The sequence below is a fragment of the Monomorium pharaonis genome, chromosome 9 (genome assembly GCF_013373865.1).
Source record: "Monomorium pharaonis isolate MP-MQ-018 chromosome 9, ASM1337386v2, whole genome shotgun sequence".
Taxonomy (NCBI): Eukaryota; Metazoa; Arthropoda; class Insecta; order Hymenoptera; family Formicidae; genus Monomorium; species Monomorium pharaonis.
In genome coordinates, this window is record NC_050475.1 from 12,374,966 (window position 1) to 12,394,189 (window position 19,224).

The following is a 19,224-nucleotide window of genomic DNA, read 5'->3' on the forward strand; positions in this document are numbered from 1 at the left end:
TAGAACATAATAACATTATATTATAGAACATAAAAACGAATTAATTGTAATGACATAATATGCAACGTATTACACGATATAAAATGTATATAACAAAAATAACATGTAGGTATGTGTACTGTATTATGAGGAGAATTAAAATAGTGCCATGGTGCGTAATATAAAAATAAAGATAATTTTATCTTTGCAGGCGCAATTGCACATATACTGTTTTCGTATCAGTTCGAGCAATAAAATTATATTTAAAAAATAATTATTTCCGAGATGGCGTTTGCACAAAAATCAATTAGTTTAATTAGTGTTAAAAATAGTGCAAAGAAAAATAGTTCTGACTAGTGTATTGATATACATATATTCGTATATAAACGTCGTTAAATTTAATATTGTTATAAACGTCTATAATAACGGGAAGCTGTCTTTTTAACTCGTAGCTTGATTATGTAGATAAGTATGTTAAATAGTGCATTGTCACAAATATTGTCTTTTTGTGAACATTTAAGTATCTGTTTTTAACTTATATTAGTTTCTTGCTCTCTTGTCCTTTACTTTGATATTATTGAAATTATAAAAGTATGTCAAATCATTATTATATGTAATGCAACATAGTAATATATGGAAAACAAAAACGAATGGAGCAAGTCAATTATGTACATTTGTCAAAATAGATCAGTTCTTTAATTGTAAAGAATTTATAATAATAATAAACAAATGTATATTGTTTAATTCTTTCATCGTTATTTATTTAGAACATTGACATCGTTCGATTCTCATGGACAAGAAAAAGAAAATGCGGCAGAATTCAAAATTTCAGAAACATGGGTAAAAAGATTTAAAAAGGCACATATTGTATCTAGAAAAATAACAAAATTTGTTACAAAAAAATCTACTTAAAATCTGATTTAGAAGATAAATACATTTATTACAAATGTAAAATATATTAATGAAAAAGAAAATATTTATAACTCGGACAGAGTAAATTCCAGTTAGAATTTTATAATATTCTGGTCGTACTTTAATACCTTTTTAGCTCAAAAAGGTATTAAAAAAGTAGATTTTGTTGTACAGTCTATATCAGCAACGCTACATCACGCATAGCTATACGATTTCAACCGACTATTTTGGCTGATAGCAAATTATTATCACCTCTTTTTAGTATTAAAAGAAGTTAGGAACGTTAGTCCAAAACTATAGGAAACATTATTCAATATGCTTAATATTTGTTACGGCCTCAACATTAAGCAAATTAACATCAAGTTATGTAAAAATTTGGCTAATGGAAGTATTTTTCCGACTGTCGCCCCACAATCAGTATTATTAGATTCATGAGTGGACATTGCCCTAATATAATTTTAGAAACTAGAATGTTCTAATATAAGAATATATGCAAAAGAGGCAGTTATTGACGAGTAAAGAAAGTATGCAACACTACTTCTAGCGCGGCACAAGATCATTATTTTTCCAAAAATTAAATGGTGGAACCTATTATCATAAATGAATGAATTTGACTGTTAATGCTCCTTGACCTTTAGAGGACTGGGATTTTAGAAATGAAATAGGTTTCTAATTTCCATAGAAGTGAATTCTGAGACTCCCCCACGCAAGGCCCAAACAAAGACGGATAAATACGAGTCCATCTCGTAAACTAAACAAAATATCAAAAGATGTTTTATACAAAAGTTTTATAACATAAATACTTCTACTTAACTATACTTTTCATTTTTTGAAAAAAATTTTTTTCAAAAATTTATTTTTTATACCCTCTCTATGTTGAATATTTATGGCATCAAAATTTCAATTTTAGTGAAATTTGGTACAAGTGTAGAAGAGAACAATGCATAAATTTCGAAAATTGTAATTGGTGCTCAAAAACGGTTTAAAGGGTTAAAATTATCCTTCAAAGGTGTTGAGACATTTTTGCCTTTTTTCGATATATCTCGTAAACTTAACGAAACATCAAAAAATATTTTATATATAAAAACCACACGTGTGTAACAAGTTTAATTAAAAAAAATTTTGAAAAATAAACAGCGTAGTTAAATGGAGGTATTTATACTGTAAAACTTTTGTATAAAATATTTTTTGATATTTTGTTAAGTTTACAAGATATATCGAAAAAAGGCAAAAATGTCTCAACCTTTGAAGGATAATTTTAACCCTTTAAACCGTTTTTGAGCACCAATTAAAATTTTCGAAATTTATGTATTGTCCTCCTTTACATTTGTGCCGAATGTCACTGAAATTGAAATTTTGATGCAATAAATATAGGGAAGGTATAAAGAATAAATTAAAAAAAAATTTTTTTTCAGAAAATTTCTGGCGGAAAAATTTCTACGAAATTCTAAAAAACTAAAATTTACAAATATGTTCCATTTCTAGCATTTTTATTAGAAAAAGGGATGAACAGCATAGTTAAATAGAACAAACAGTACAGTTAAAAACTTTCAAGAAATAATCTTATAATGTTCTGAGATATCTTATAGATATACATATATGTATATCCATAGAATATCTCAAAACATTATAAGGTTATTTCTTGAAGGTTTTTAACTGTACTGTTTGTTTTACACAATATAACTGACACAATAAATTCGGTTAAATATGCTATATTTATATTTTATTACATGAGATTAAATTATTTTTTTTATTTTTGGTATGTGTGTACTATATAATTTTATACTATAATTTATATAATTAATATTGTGCTGATATTAATATTTTTTATGTACAGAAATATTATTTTTTCTATATACATACAGTATACGCATGCATTTTATGGCTGACATTTTTACCATGCTGATAAGAAGTATTACGCTATACATATATTTGAAGACTTTTTCTGTAACACAAATGTAGTTGTTATAAATATCTAATTGTCTAAATAACTTATTACAATTATTTATTTTTGTATCTTTTTGTAAATATTTTACTATTGGTACTTACATTATTTTTATTCCTAATAATGTTTGCAATCATGACGTTGCTCAAAGAAATGACGCAGACAAAGGTATTGCTTATACTAAGAACAACGTATTACTGCCGGGGCGTTACATTTGGAACATGGTATCTCTTGTATGTCTTTTCCAGAGAAACAAATCCACTTGGAATTGTGATGGCCGTTCCTTGATATATCCACTCTTGAACTAGGCGTGCTTAAAAAGATTATGAAATTGCGGAGAAAGTAGCGTTAAAGATTTAATAATGTTATTTTTCAAGTGTAAATTAATATGGTAATTAAATAATACGACATGATTACTGAATGTTCTTACAAACTTCTTGCAAATCCTAAATCCATAAACATCAAGAGAAATTTGAATTATTTCTGTCCTTTTTGGTATAGTTAAAGTTCGTACATCTTTATCAGAAGGCATTAATTCTTGAAGGGTTGTAGGACATGTCCGGTCCAAGAATCTCATAATAGCACACTGAAGCTTCCACTTGTGGGTAAAAATACAGTTATAAACCAAGATTGAAAGTGTTCTCTAGTTAATTTACCCAATTTCGATGCAGCGATATAAATGTTTGCAGGCCTGTTTACAGATTTCTTTAACTCGTGGACCAAAATTTCCACTAGTCTTTTTCAAAACCAAATAGAGAGGTGAATGTAATTTTCCGTCTGCAGAAACTATGGGCATTATTGTATAACTATGTGTTATTGCTGACGTCGATTGAATTGGAGCTTCAACTGTTTTAACACCCTGTATGGTCAACGTTCTGCCTGAATAAATTTTCAAATTAAATCTACTTTCGTCAGCATTGTATATACTTTTTATTCCAAAAAAACCAATGAAGGATTTTACAGTATTTATAAATTCTTGGCATGCAACTTCTAATTATTCTTTGTCTCTCACTGTACGGTTTATAAATTTTTTTATTTTTTTAGATACAATTCCTTTTTTTTTAAATTTAATATCCATGTTGCTCCTTCTTTAAATGAAAAAATATTATTTGTTCTTTGGCTTCTAACGCCCATCGTCGCAGATTTAAGTCATGAATAATTCGTTGTTCGTCATTAGCTTCTTTATAAGCTAAAAGATTTAAAGAATTGCATTATCTACATATTGGGATATATGTAAAAATATTTCTCTACGATTATATCTTCTTTGTGAATTATTTTCCCTTCGATTTAATTGTGGTGGGGACTTCACCTTTCTGAAGCGGCGTTGCACTCTTTCAAGAGAGTCTCGGCCTGTTTTTTTTACTTTTAATAAATCATGGAAATCAAAAATAAAAAAACGAATTGATTCCTAATAATACCATTTACTTTATATTTAAACGTAAAGAAGTGTTATTTTTTAATGCAAATTCTCTATTTGTTTTCAGGGTAAAAGTATATGCATTATTAGTCTAGATTGCGAAGTTTATGTCAAAAATGGTAAATTTTATAATTTATAATATTTTTATCACTTTTTAATCAAATATGATGTGCGGAGCTATCACGTCATAATAACATTTGCTTGATATAAATATATAAAAGATCTGTAATTTGTATTCACAAAATTTAAGATTCCAGACATGTAGATGACAGAACAAACAATGTTTGTTCTGTCATCTATTAATATTTTAATTTTAGAAAAAAATTTTTTAATCTACAAAAGAAATACATACGAAATTTTGTTAATGATATGCACTAATTACATTATCGATTCTGATTAAGTTTGATCACTATAAAAACATGTTTTTGATTTTAGGAAGAATGTAACATTCAATATTTCATTATGTATTTTGCCTAACTTCTTAAGGAAAAAAATTTATAGAGATGTATTGTAGGATGTATCGAATGTATAAAGGAGGATCGGTAAAAAGTGATGATTTTGGCTATCAACCAGCGCCTAAAATTTAGATTATTGTTGCTAGTGCTCTGCAGAATGCAAAAATATTTTTTGAAGCCTAAAAACCGATGAAAACTTGGCCAGATTTAAAAGTAAAGTACGATGTTACGCTGTAAATTTTTGAATATCATACGTTGTATTCTTAAAACAAGTAATTAAACAGGTAAACTAAACAGTGCCTTTGTGAAGTTATTACTCGATTGGTTATTTTAAGCATGGTATAAATATTCATTGTCATTTAAAATGGTTGATCAAATATGGCGGTATGTATGTTTGGAGAAGTCGTCGTTGTCAGTGCAAACTATTACTAGTAGAGTTAAAGAGTTTTCTAATAGCCATGCGTAGGCCCAAGAAGCAACACTATTTGTGAGAGGCGAAGAAAACTTACATTAATGAAGCACTACAATTTATAAGAGATGACGATGCTAACGATAATATAAATCACTCCAAAAAACGAGAGACAATGTAACTCATTTTTATAAGTCTATATAATATTGATATCCAGATAACCAAATCTGCAAAAGCAGAGTCCCACACAGCGGATCCATGGCCTACTGTGTCCGCATTAGGCTTGTGTTTTGTAGACGGAATCTGCTGGACAAAATCTGACAGCATATTGGCGGCAGAAAAGCAGCAGATTTGTCGAATGCGGTCTTTGTCTGCGGAACGCGAGCTTGGTGCGGACACAGTAGGCTGTGGGATTCTGCTTTTGCAGGTTTGATTATCCGGGATAATTGTTTCGATATAATCTTACCGCCATATTCAATTTCTCATTTTGAACTTTGAATTGATGATGCCGATTGTATTATCAAAAACTCCGAGAACCCTTGAGCAACAGTTTCCACGCGATAGCGATAACTTTCAAAATATATGCCGCCATATTGATGACCTATTCAGCTATTTTGAATGACAATTTGTCATGGATACCACGCTTGAAATGACCAGAGTAATAACTGTAAACATAATTTAATTAAATCAGCTATTTTGAGGATACTGCGTAAAATATTCGAAAATCTACAGCATACATTGTACTTTATTTTTGAATCTCAAGTTTTCATCGGTTTTTAGACTCTAAAAAATTTTTTTTGGATTCTGCAAGGCACTAGCAACGATAATGTACATGAATTTTAGGAGCTGGTTGATGGGCCAAAATAGCTACTTTTTATCGATGGGAAAAAATTTAAGGAGCAATTCTAGATGATAAAATAAGATAAAAATTAAGAATAACAAAATTGATATTAAGGGTTTGTTTTTTAATAAAAAATGTTATTGTAAAAAATATCTAAAGTAGATAAGTATTTAAACATTAAATAAATAATTAAGAAACAAAATCCTAATTGTAATTTTGTTACTCTTAATTTTCGTCTTATCATCTAGAATTGCTAGAAATTTTCTTCTACCGGTTGTCAAACATCCTGTACTGAATATTTAAAAAATTAATGTATTATTTATTCTAGTAAGTAAAAATATTATCTAGTAAAATACGAAAATGATATTTCAGTAACTCGGGCGCTTTCCATGTGTCCTGAAATGAGTTCGTGCGTGAAATTCATGGATGAAAATATGCAATTATGTGAGAATTCAATGGATTTCCTATACGATCAACAAGACTTTTTAGTTGTCGGATGTCTGGGCGCGCAGGGTGTCGGTAAATCAACGATCATGTCACTGCTAACTTCACTTTACTCGTATGTACCACGTTTTATTTGTAGCATATCGTACTGTTTCACAATATTTCTTATTTAAACACTAATTCTTATTTATTAATGGAAAATAGATGTGAAATATATTTATTTTTATCTACTTATTTATTATTTGTTTATTTATAATTGTGACTTTGAAAATACCATAAAAGAATAAATTTAGAGTTGTAATAGAAATTTATTCAATGTCGAATTTAAATGATTTAGTTTAATAAAAACCAATTGATGAAATTTTTCACAAAATTTTTATAATAAATTTTAAAACTAAAATTTTTATATATTTTTATAATTTTTTTACATATTTTTGAGATTTTTTTATACAAACTGAAACTAGCTTAATCTGTTGAAATAAAAATTTTTAATGCTACTTTACTGCGCTGCATCTGACGTAAAAAAAAAATTATCAAGCGACGCGGTAGCGGCGCGACTCCAAGTACATAAAGAATTTTGCTGCATGATGCAAATGATGCAAACTTCACTGCGCAAATGTCACGCCGCTACTAAGCTTTATCTGGAATTTAGCTGTCAAATTCACTTTCAGTTAAAATATCTCAGAAACTAAAATCATAATCAAAAATCTAATGGCAATTTTGTTATATAATATTGATGTCAGCTTTCGATTGCGACCACTCCGATTAAAATTGGTACACTCATTTTTGAGATTTCATAATCTCTTGCGCGAAAAAGCTCACTTGGATCACTTGGATATTTTCCACAGATCACATGTACACACACACGTAAAGCCAGTTTGTCGTTCAAGGGGCTTCACAATGTTCCTACATACAATTTTATAAAATTAAAATAAAATTATTTCGTAATGTAAGTGGTGAATATTGGTACGCGAAAAAATATAACAAACTTGATAATTCTAAGATCTTGTGATCTTTTGCGCAAAAAAGCTCACTTGAGTTATTTTCCACGCATTCACATATACATGCACACACACACCCAAAGCCGGTTTGTCCTTCAAGGAGCTTCACAATGTGCCTACATATAATTTTATAAAACTAAAATAAAAATTATTTTGTAATATATGTGGTGAATATTGGTATGCGAAAAAATATAATAAACTTAATAATTCTGTGATCGTGAGATTTCTTGCGCAAAAAAGCTTATTTGAGTTATTTTCTACAAATTCACATGTACATGCACACACACACGCAAAGCCGGTGTGTCCTTCAAGGGGCTTCACAATGTGCTTACATATAATTTTATAAAACTAAACATATAAAAAATTATTTTATGATATAAATAGTGAATTTGGTATGCGAGAAAAGTATAATAAGTTAACAAAAATAAAATAAATATATAACATAAACAAATACATGATATATGTGTAAATGTCAAAAATATTAATATAAAAATTAATAATAAAATTACAACGTCTGAATGTGAGTAATGTAAATGATATTATTAGTACACGAAAAAATTTAATAAAATTAATAAAAATAAAATAAATAAATAATAATAACAAATAATATACATAATATATATGTAATAAATGTCAAAAATATTAATAAAAAATTTTTATCTGTCAATGCAAATAAGTATAAAAATATTAGTGCAATCTTTTATCACGGTGAAAATATAATAGATGGACATTACACAAACATGATATGTACTAAAAACGCAAAATGGATGTTAATAAATGATTTAAGTATAAAGAAATGCAATTGGCCTTGAAATGCTAAAAATGCATTCATATTTTTTGCAGAACAAATAAAATAAAATAAATTATGGAAAATATATACATATATACATACATACATATCAAATTAACACATTAAAAAATATGTATAATAAAACTTAATGTAATTAAAAAAAGAAGTAACTCTTTAATTTTTACAAAAAGGAGTGAAATCTCTTAAAAAAACCTTAAAAAGGTAAAAAAGATACGCCAAGTACATAAATGCGTGCTTTCCAAAATAAATTTGAGATCAATATAGTTAGCCAAGTATATTTTAAAAGACTTAAAGAAGTTTAATAAACATCTATTAAAAAATTGCTTAAACGGGCTTGATGATTAAATGATTAAAATCAACCAACGGGATTATAGTGAAGCAAAAACTTGGCGTGCCCGGCTTAAAACGCCCGACTTAAAATGATCAATGTTATACAATATGAAAATTATTTGTACGAATAAAATAATAAAAAAAATAATAACTTATGAAAAACTTCACAAAGTTAAAAAAGATATGTCAAGTGTATATGTCAAGTATATAAACGCATTCAAAAATGGTTCTATTCAAAAATTATGTGAAAAATGGGAATATAAGTAATAACATATAATAAAGCAGAAATTGACAGATAGTAAAACAATATCCGAGTCACATTAATTGCATACTTGTATATATATTTATCAATATCAATAACATAGAGCCTTGGAAATTCAGAAAAAATATGAGCCGGGCACGCCAAGTTTTTGCTTCACTATAATCCCGTTGGTTGATTTTAATCATTTAATCATCAAGCCCGTTTAAGCAATTTTTTAATAGATGTTTATTAAACTTCTTTAAGTCTTTTAAAATATACTTGGCTAACTATATTGATCTCAAATTTATTTTGGAAAGCACGCATTTATGTACTTGGCGTATCTTTTTTACCTTTTTAAGGTTTTTTTAAGTAAACAATTTCTGTTATTTGCATCTTGTAGCGAGATTTTTTTTTTAATTTTGAGTGTCATCTTATTACTCGTTTTGACTTTCATCTTATTACTCGTTGAAAACAAATCAACGCACGTACAGCGTTCCGCAAAAAACGATGGAAAGCTGAATGTTTGCACTTTTAAATACTATTATTAGTAGTATTTTTTCATAGATTTACTTTTTCTAACAACAAATCGCTTTCAAAAATTATGTAAACAATTGCATATTTTACGATTTTTATTTAATGAACGTCCACATAAAATAAAGGAAAAAGATCGTGCTACAAGGTGTAAATAACAAGAATTTTGATTTTTTCACGCCAGATGCAGCGCAGAAAAATCGGATTAAAAATTTATATTTTAAAGGATCAAGCTTCATTATTGTGCCATGTTTGTAGAAAAAAAGATAACTGAAATTGGCAAAAAGCATTTGAGAGAAGTTTCAAATTTTAAAACGCTTTTTGAATTTGTTTCTACAATGATTTATGCTCAGTTTCAGCAGTTCGAAAATAACCCAAATTTTTTATATGCAAAAAGTGTTCCATATATTTTTAGTATATACACACACATATGTATATATATATATATATATGTTTTTTATTTTAGCATGTTTAGAATTTATATATACATATATATAAATTCTAAACATGCTAAAATTTCTTATTTTATAATTTTTGAAGAAAACTTATAAATTGTAATGAAGTTTAAGGAGAGGTCGCCGACTGTGAAATAAAATTTTTAATAAGGCATAACGTTTAAAAGAGTGTGGAGTACTGAAAAACTGTCAAGCTGATTAGCATGGATGGGCCTTAATTCTAGCGAAATTTGCATTGAAAGTTGAGCACTTGGCTGACTGGACGGTAAGTGCTAAAACATAGCCTCTCCGAACATGAAGCGCGATGACTGAGCGGACGGAGGTGCGCACATATGCTTTTTGTCCGCAGCTGACTCGAGTTTGAAACTAGATTACAGCTTTTATTTTTGGGGGGTGATACAAATATTGTATTTTTAAAGGAAAGTGAAAAATTTATGGAACAATAAATAAACAAACAAAAAATATTACATATGTCATAATTTAATTATATAATTACATAATTGTATAATTTAATTATATAATTTTCCTTTAAAAATACATAAATTCTTCTTCACTTCTTTTTTAAAATTAAATATATATTGAAAAATATTATTAAATTATTAATATTTATAACGTCAAAAAAATTAAAATATAAACAAATAATTAAAAAACGCTTGGAGAGGCTGTTTTAGCACTTACCGTACAGTCTACTGAATGCCCAACTTTTGATGCAAATCTCTAGAACTGAGGCCCATTCACGCTAATTACTTTACAGTTTTTCAGTATTCCACACACTCTTTTAAACGCGCTATGCCTCATTAAAAATTTTATTTTGCAGTCGGAGACTTCCCCTTATAAAACATATTGCATCTATTTTTAAAATAATAAAGAATTATAAAAAATTACAGTTTGTTCTATATGGCATTTAAAAAGAATACAAAAACTTTATTTTTATTAGGAAAAATGGGAAATATCTTGACCGAGACCGTGTATTTTACTATTTTGGGGTGTTTTCTCTCTCTCCCCCGCTCAATTCACATCTCTCTCTCATAGGCTATCACTCTATCATCTCATAGCATACTCTTCTAAATTCCAGAAAACTCCCAAGCTCATGAGCTCAACCCTTCTCCCATCTTGCAAGAGACCCGCTCTCCGGCTTCTTCCCTCGTCTCCCTTTCCCCTTCCCCTTCCCCCCTCTCTCCCCCTTCCCCTCTCCCTCCCTTCCACTTCTCCCTCTCTCCCTCTCTCCCTCTCTCTCCCTCTCTCTCCCTCCCCCCTCCCTCCCCCCTCTATCTCTCTCTCACGCACACGCACACGGACACACACACCTATTCTGATTATCTAATTTTTTTTCTTTTTTTGTTCTTTATTTGTTTCTCTTTCGCTTCTTTTTTTCTCTTTTTGTTTCTTTTTTTCCAAAAGAATCTTCTCGGATAAAGTTCCGAAAAGCGCAAACCTCCGATCGCGCTAAAATTTTAACCAAAGTTTGCCTTTGATTAGAGAAAAAAGTCCCTAAAAGGATTTTTAGCGACAAAGCCTCGTTTGCCCCCCAGCTTCTTTCAAAGTTTTTACAGTTCTTACTAAATATCTCCGAAAATATTGATTTTAGAGAAAAAAGTTTGAAACAAAAAGTAAAGCTCATAAATAGCTCTACAAAAAAGATTCTATATATTTTTTACGTAAATTTTTTATTTTGTGTCATAACAGGCAAAATAATAAGTTTACGTAAAAAATGTATATAACCTTTTTGTAGAGCTTTTTATAAGCTTTATTTTTTATTTCAAACTTTTTTCTCTAAAATCAGTATTTTCGGAGATATTTAGTAAAAACTGTAAACTTTAAAGGAGGGTGGGAAGCAAACGAGGCTTTGTCGCCAAAAAAACTTCCTTTCAGGGACTTTCTTCTCTAATCAAGTTTTGGTTAAAATTGCAACGCGATCGGAGGTTTGCGCTTTTCGAAACTGTACCCTTCTCTTCTATAACGACAATCTTAACTTTTTTAACAAACTGTCACGCGATTGTCAAAATTAAACTTCACAGTTGTCAAAATTCAATCGTGCTGACAGTTACTCTCACAACGCAAAGCAAGGCAAGCGAGAGAACCAATCAGTGTCGCGGAAAAGAGGCCTCAAGACATCGATACGAACGAAATTCACTCAATTGACACGCCTTTTTTAGAAAGTGGAGTATATGCGTGGGAGTAGCAGAAGGAACATATCACAAGGTGGAGCGAAGTACTCTAGTAATATGTATTATTATAACTGTTTTTTATTCTCCGGGCGCGGGACTTCTATCATAGCCTTAACCTTGGTATACGATTTGTGCAACTCGTTTTTGTCAATAACGTGCCTAAGGAGATCGATTTTACTTTGCATAAATTTACATTTTTCTCTATTTACTCTAAGACCGCATTTTTCCGTACGCGTACATACTTCCCTTAAGTTTTTCAAATGCTCTTCGTTGTTACGGCCTGTGATATAAATATTATGTAGGTATGAAATCACGTTCGGTATCCCTTGGATTATTGCTTCAATAATTCTCTGAAACTCGCCAGGGTATGTTGATACGCCTTCTGGCATTTTTGTGTAAATAAACAGTCCCCGGTGTGTTGTGATCGTTAAGTACTTCTGGCAGTCTTTATTTATGGGGATTTGCATATAAGCGTGAGGCATATCTAATTCCGAGAATTTTTCGCCTTCTTGCATTGCTACGAAAATATCCTCGATTTTTGGTAACGGGTTTTTGTTAATTATTACGTGCGGGTTTAATGTGAGTTTGAAATCTCCGCAGATTCTAATAGACCCGTCTTTTTACGATAGGTACGATGGAAGTCGCCCATTCGCTTACTTTTACTTAAATTAAGTGTCCTAAGTTTTTTAGCCGATCTAGTTCGTGCTCAATAAGAGCTTTCATCGCGTACGGTACATGTCTAGCTTTCAAGGCAACGGGCTTGGTGTTTTTTTAAAAATGAATTTGTAAATAACCTTCATTGAAACATCCCGTTGAATTCCCAAATAGAGTATTAAATTCGCTTATCATCAAATTTTCCACCGACTCTACTTTAAAGATCATTTGTTTTGAAAAATCTTTCAGGGGCCATAACCCGAGCATTGCTAGCCATCGTCTACCTAAGAGAGATGGACCCGTGCCCTTGAAAATGAAACAGTTTAGATTATACGCATTGTTGTTGAATGATACCCTTAGACCTTCGAGCATCCCCAACGGTTTTATTACTCGCTCATCATAACAATACAGGCTTTTACTCGGTTTAACTAATTTTAAATCCGCGAATATTTTGTCCTTAATTTTCTTAGAAATAACGGTTTCATACGTTCCGGTATCAATTTCAAAATCAATCTTTTTTCCGTTTACTTGCAACTGTAGCCACATTGGCTCGGCTTCGATTATATCCCGTGGTTTTCTTGTATTACAAAAATGAAAACTTTTATTTTTGCAATACATAAAAATCGTTTACACCGCACGTATCCTCGCTTTTGTTTCCATCTTCTGACGTCGATGATGCGTTTTGTTCCAAGTATTTAATCGCTTTTCCTTCTTTTTTTCTGCACATTTCTTGCAGATGATCTTTGCGATGGCAATTATTGCACTTCTTGAAATGACGAATGCAGACCGACGCCTTGTGGTTCCTTCTACCGCAGCAAAAATAAAAAACATTTAGTTGATTGCTTTCTTGATTCGACTGCTGTGGCTTTGAGCTGGTACTCGTATGTTTGGCCTTAACATTCCTTCCTACCCGCTTGCTGAACGCCCTGCTCTTCGAGCGATTCAAATTGTATATTTGCTCTTGATTCTGCTTCTTGTCGGGTATGCTCGCAGATTTTTCCGCGTTCTTCACAGCGTTTTCCCGAGCCAACGCGTCCTTCAGAACCTCGTCGAACGTCAGCTTCGATTTTTTGAACAGTTCTACCTTCGTGTCATGATCTTTAATTCCGCACACGAACTGATCTCGCAGTGAGATTTTTGGGTTCTCAAAATTACAATGCAGTGCAAGTTTCTTCAGCCTTGCGGCAAAACTCGCCACTGATTCCGTGAGCTCTTGTTTAGCTTGATGGAAATTATACCTTTCCATAACCTCCGACGGCGCTGGGTTTAGCTGGTCGTTAAACAATTTCTTTAACTCGTAGGTTTTGTCAATCGGCTTGTCTGGCGCGCATAAATTACGTATCAGTTTATACGCCTCGTCGTCTAACCTGGTTAACAACACTGCCACCTTCTTGCCGTCTGCCACATCCTTGGCCTTGAAGTAAATTTCCATGCGCTTTATGAACGTATTTCAGTCACCTTTTTCTAAACAGAACTCTAATTTCTACAGCGCTCTCGAAGCCGTTTTCTTTTAAAAGATTTTCCTGAATCTTGGACCCTTCCTTTGATTACAATCAGCTCTTGCTGTTTCTTTTTTTCTTCGTCTACCGGCGGTTCTTTTCCTACAGCGAGCTCTGCCGTTACAGTTTTCTTCAAAAGCTTCCGCAAATCGTCGAGCTTCTGCGCCTCCTTACAAACGATGTCCCTTTTTCGCAACTCTTAAATTACTTGTGTCTTACTTAACTCGTAAACCCAGCTGATCATCGCTAGCAATTATTATGCAATCCCATCCTCGTCGCCAAATTGGAGTATATGCGTGGGAGTAGCAGAAGGAACATATCACAAGGTGGAGCGAAGTACTCTAGTAATATGTATTATTATAAGAAGACCGAAATACAAGATAAGACGAGCGCTGTTAGGCTGTTGCCGTTCCGAACGACTATGCGAGAGTGAGAGACATGACACTGCTTGCATGCGTGATACTTGGACCACAATCGGCGTCGCGCGCTTACAGTCTTTGCGCTTGTGCACACGACGTGACATACACTACAGAAAGGGATTAACTTTAGATTATGTACAGCAAAAAAAAGTTATTTGAGTATTTTTTTACTTGAGCCCTGAGCCATTTGTTGTACCAGGCCTGAGCAACCAGAGGAACTCCCTTAAAACGGTGAATTTTGATAAAACATGAACAGTGATATTAGATTTATTTAAATTTTATACTATGAAAACTTGATTTTTATAGAATTAATAAGAAAAACTGTTTTACTAAATTTTTTGCAATATCCGCCATTTTGAAAATGTTACAGTAAATTGGGGTTGAAAAAAGAAGTTCTCGTTAAACTTTAACTATTTTATCCATCTTTGGACGCGGTTAGAAATAGATATTAATACTTTTTCTACAAAAAATCCCCCAAAATTATAATTTTTTTGTACTTTTTCACTTAAAATCTGCTATATTGGTTTTCTGAGACTTAAAAATGCAATTTTAATCCCGGAAATCAAAAGAGCACACCCAAAAATAGTAAAATACATAGTTTAGGTCAAAAATTTTCCATTTTCTTATTGAGAATAAAGCTCAAAAATGAACAAAAAATTGCGTGTCTTTTGGCGTTGATGGGTTAATTAGAGATAGAAATTTTCTTTGATGAAATTATGACAAAAATTTTAATTTTTAAATTATAAGTAACTACGTTTAGGTGATTTATGTAAAGTTTTATTGCGCTCCAGAGATTAGTTCTTCTACAAATGAATAAAATTCATTTTTTTATTTCAGAACAATTAATCTGTACATTGTAATGAAAAACACAATGTATATGGACGTTTTACATAAACTGAAACATCTGTCTGTCCAAAATGTAATGTAACATCCAGAGACGTGTAACATCTCTTAAATACTTCCAAAAATTACCTAGCACTTTGGAAAAAAAATAAGATGGCGACTCCAATATGACTCCTAACCTATGTAAAATCCCACGAATTTTTTGAAAATATCTTATTATTGTACCTTCTGAAGATTGAATCAGGCCTAAAATCATTTTATTCAGAGGTAATCAAGATCACTGATTGCGAATTTAAAATTAAATCATTGAAATTCAAGATAGATTTAATATGGTGCCCGAAATTGTCAAGAATTGGACGTATTCCCCTTTAGTCCTTTGACTATGAACTTTATCATAATAAATGCGGCTTAAAAATAACTTTGTTGAGGACTTTTAGGTCAGAGATAATGAATCTGAAGTTAGATTATTAAAATTGACAATGGCGGATCCAATATGCCATCTGAAATCTTCCAAGATTACATAAGTTTCTCGATAATCCTTCGTAATTAACTTTTTAATGATTGAATTGACTTTAAAATATCCTTGCTAGAATTTTTCAAGTCATTGATAATGATTTAGAAGTATCCAATCACTTAAAATAGTCGTTCCAATATAATGTTGATGTGCTCTAGTAATCAATTTTGGTTGACATTTTTATGGATTAGCACTTTATTTTAATTAGCAAAAAGTGAACTTTGCTGATTAAATGAAAGTGCTAATTGAAAAAATTTTTACCTAAAATTGGCCGATAGAGCACATCAATATTATATTCGAACAGCCATTTTGAATGATTGAATATTCACTTCTATATCGTTATCAATTCAGATTCGTAATCAGACCTTGATTACCATTAGTAAGATTATTTTGGAATTGACTCGATATTCAATAAGCTACTAAGAAGAGATTTTTGGAAAACTCATGCGATATTTGTCATTTTCATCCATATTGGATCCGCCATTTTAAATTTCAGTGATCTGACTTCAAATTCATAATCAGTGATCTTGATTATTCCTAGTATGATGATTTAGGGTTGACTCGTTCTCCAATCCCTACTATAATAAGGAATTTTCGAAATATTCATATGATATTTGGCGTCTTCAGGCACCATATTAAATCCATCTTAAATTTCAGTGATATGACTTCAAATTCGTAATCTTGATATCCCTTGATAGTAAGATGTCTTTAGGCCTGACTCAATTTTTAAAAGGTAATAAGAAATTTTCAAAAAATTCGTAAGATTTTTTGTAAGTTTAGGAGCCATATTGGAGTCGCCATCTTTCTTTTTCAAAGTACCAGATGATTCTTGAAAGTATTTGAAAAGACGAATTTTTTTACCCGTCACACGTCTTATGTTACGTTACATTTTGGGCAGACAGGTGTTCCGGTTGACGTGTAACGTCCTGTATGTACATATGTGTGTATAGTTTATTTAAAGAGTATAAATACAAAAACATTTATAAAAATGAACAGAAAGGACATTAGAGAAAGAATTACGTGAATCGAGCACGGGGTCTTAGTACGTCAAATAATATAATTAATATTGAAGAGTGAGTGGGCTTTGTTTGCCTACAATCCCGATTGCCTACAGCTTCGTTTGCACAAAAATTTTGCAGAGCTGCTTGATTACCTGTATTCCCATTTGCTTACAATCTCGATTGCCTACAGTTTTGTTTGCACAAACGAAAATAATTAAGGTACAAGATTGATAAAAATTCAAAGGTAGAATTGCACACATGACATTATTGTGCACATACATATTGCACACACGATAATAATGCGCGCATGCACATTGCACACATGATATTAATACGCTTATGCACATTGCACACATGACATTATTGCGCACATACACATTGCACACATGACAATTACCACATGGGTTTGCGACTTTCCATACACCCCTACCGATGGGGTGGGTGCGGGAGGTGGGGGCGAACCCTCCGTGTGTGTGTGTGTGTGTATGTGTGCGTGCGTGCGTGTGTGTGTGTGGCCATAGCGAAGAAGTGTCCACGCTTCGTACTGTTCCACATGGGTTGGCGACTTTCTATGCAAAGCGAGGTCTACCTTCTTTTTTCTTTATTTTTAATCTACTTTTATTTTTAATATGGTATATTTCGAAAACTAAAGGAGTTAGCTCTATAATAAGATCTATACAATTTTTTGTTGAGCATAAAAAATACTATTAAAAACCATGGTCAAATTAAGGCGCCCAAGTTATTGGAATCGTGCCTTCAAAGTATATGAGCGCAATGATATCATGTGTGCAATGTGCGTGTGCGCAATATTGTCATGTGTGCAATGTGTATGTGCGCAATAATGTCATGTGTGCAATCCGAATATGTGCAATGTGTATGAGCGAAATAATATCATGTGTGCAATGTGTTAATATTGTTTCTTTAACTTATGTGTGTAATAATGTCATACGTGAAATGTGTATGACCGTAATAATATCATGTGTGCAATGTGTCTCAGCGCAATATTATCGTGTGTGCAATGTGCATGTGCGAAATAATGTCATGTGTGCAATGTGTATGAGCGAAATAATATCATGTGTGCAATGTATCTGCGCGCAATATTGTGTATGCAATGTGTATGGCGCAATAATGTCATGTGTGCAATCCTGCTCTTGTACCTTAATTAATTATTTTCGTGTGTGCAAACGAAGCTGTAGGCAATCGGGAATGTAGGCAATCGAGCAGCTCTGTTAAATTTGTGTGCAAACGAAGCTGTAGGCAATTGGAATTGTAGGCAAGTGAAGCCCTCTCATAGTTCAAAATAATAAATTGAACAAGCAATGTCAAGAATAAAATTGAACTTAAATTGTCGAAAGATAAAATATAAATAATGATTTATTTGAAAAAAATCGAAACACGTCCGGATTATTGTTGCACGTTAATAATGCATAATAATAATCCGAACGTGTTTTGATTTTTTTAAAATGATATAATTAATATGTACAATATGTACAAATACGTACAATTTTACCCTTACCGCAAATTATTAATTTGCGATAATGGTAAAGTTGTACATATTTGATATTAATTATATCATTTGACGCACTAAGATCTGCGCTCGACTCACATAACCCTTTCTTTTAAATCCTTTTTTTAATTTATTTTAATATCGTGAATCGTTTACTTTCTGAACATTTTATTCCTTTTTATAAAAATGATTGTAATACATTTTTAAACTTTTTTTAAATTGAAATTGATGTTACTTTAATAATCTTATTTTACAGGTCCAATATTTTTCAAGTTCAAGATTTGCCGCATTATGAAAGCGGTACAAATTGCACCACAGGTATAGATTTCTTTATAACTAAAAATAGAGTGATATATTTGGACACGCAACCAATTTTTTCCGGATTTGCGATCGACGCTGCATCCTTTGATCAAAAGAAGAGTGCATCTGATTTTGCGAATAGCGATTCTAATTTGGAATTACAATCGCTCCAGTTTGCGGCATTTTTATTTTCAGTGTGCCACGTTATTATATTTGTACAGGATTGGTTCGTCGATCCTAATTTAGTGAGGTAATTATGATATAAAAAATTTCCTGGTATACAAATTTTAATGAAATTTTGAGATACTTGATGTTTATTGAATTTTGTGAAATTAAATTTTTTATGATTATGCAACAAAGTTTTAGTAAATAAGAAATAAAAAATATGTAATATTGCAATTATAATATCAAATCCATGTAATAGTCTCTTATTATTTATTTTGTATTTTTTTATTCTGCTGTAAATAATGAAATATTGAAACTTATACAAGGTAAAATACTAGATTAAATATTACAAACTCAGGAACGCGTTAAATATATTTGAACAA

At 31.2% G+C, this 19,224-nt stretch overlaps 1 protein-coding gene and 1 long non-coding RNA gene across 4 annotated transcripts in view; one reads left to right on the top strand and one right to left on the bottom strand.

Moving 5' to 3' along the window:
* LOC105834955 (protein SMG9) overlaps positions 1-19,224 on the top strand; it is a 110,416-nt gene that overhangs the window by 31,991 nt on the left and 59,201 nt on the right. For all 3 annotated transcript variants that reach the window (XM_036292288.1, XM_036292289.1, XM_036292287.1), the window contains exons 4-5: positions 6,331-6,517; positions 18,633-18,926. In XM_036292288.1, the coding sequence (XP_036148181.1) occupies positions 6,331-6,517; positions 18,633-18,926 (481 nt within the window). The remainder of the gene's footprint in view (positions 1-6,330; positions 6,518-18,632; positions 18,927-19,224) is intronic.
* On the bottom strand, positions 2,645-4,372 carry LOC105834954. Its single transcript, XR_003626096.2, has 2 exons — positions 2,941-4,372; positions 2,645-2,836 (listed from the first exon to the last, which is right to left on the bottom strand). It is a non-coding gene; the product is annotated as an uncharacterized LOC105834954 (long non-coding RNA).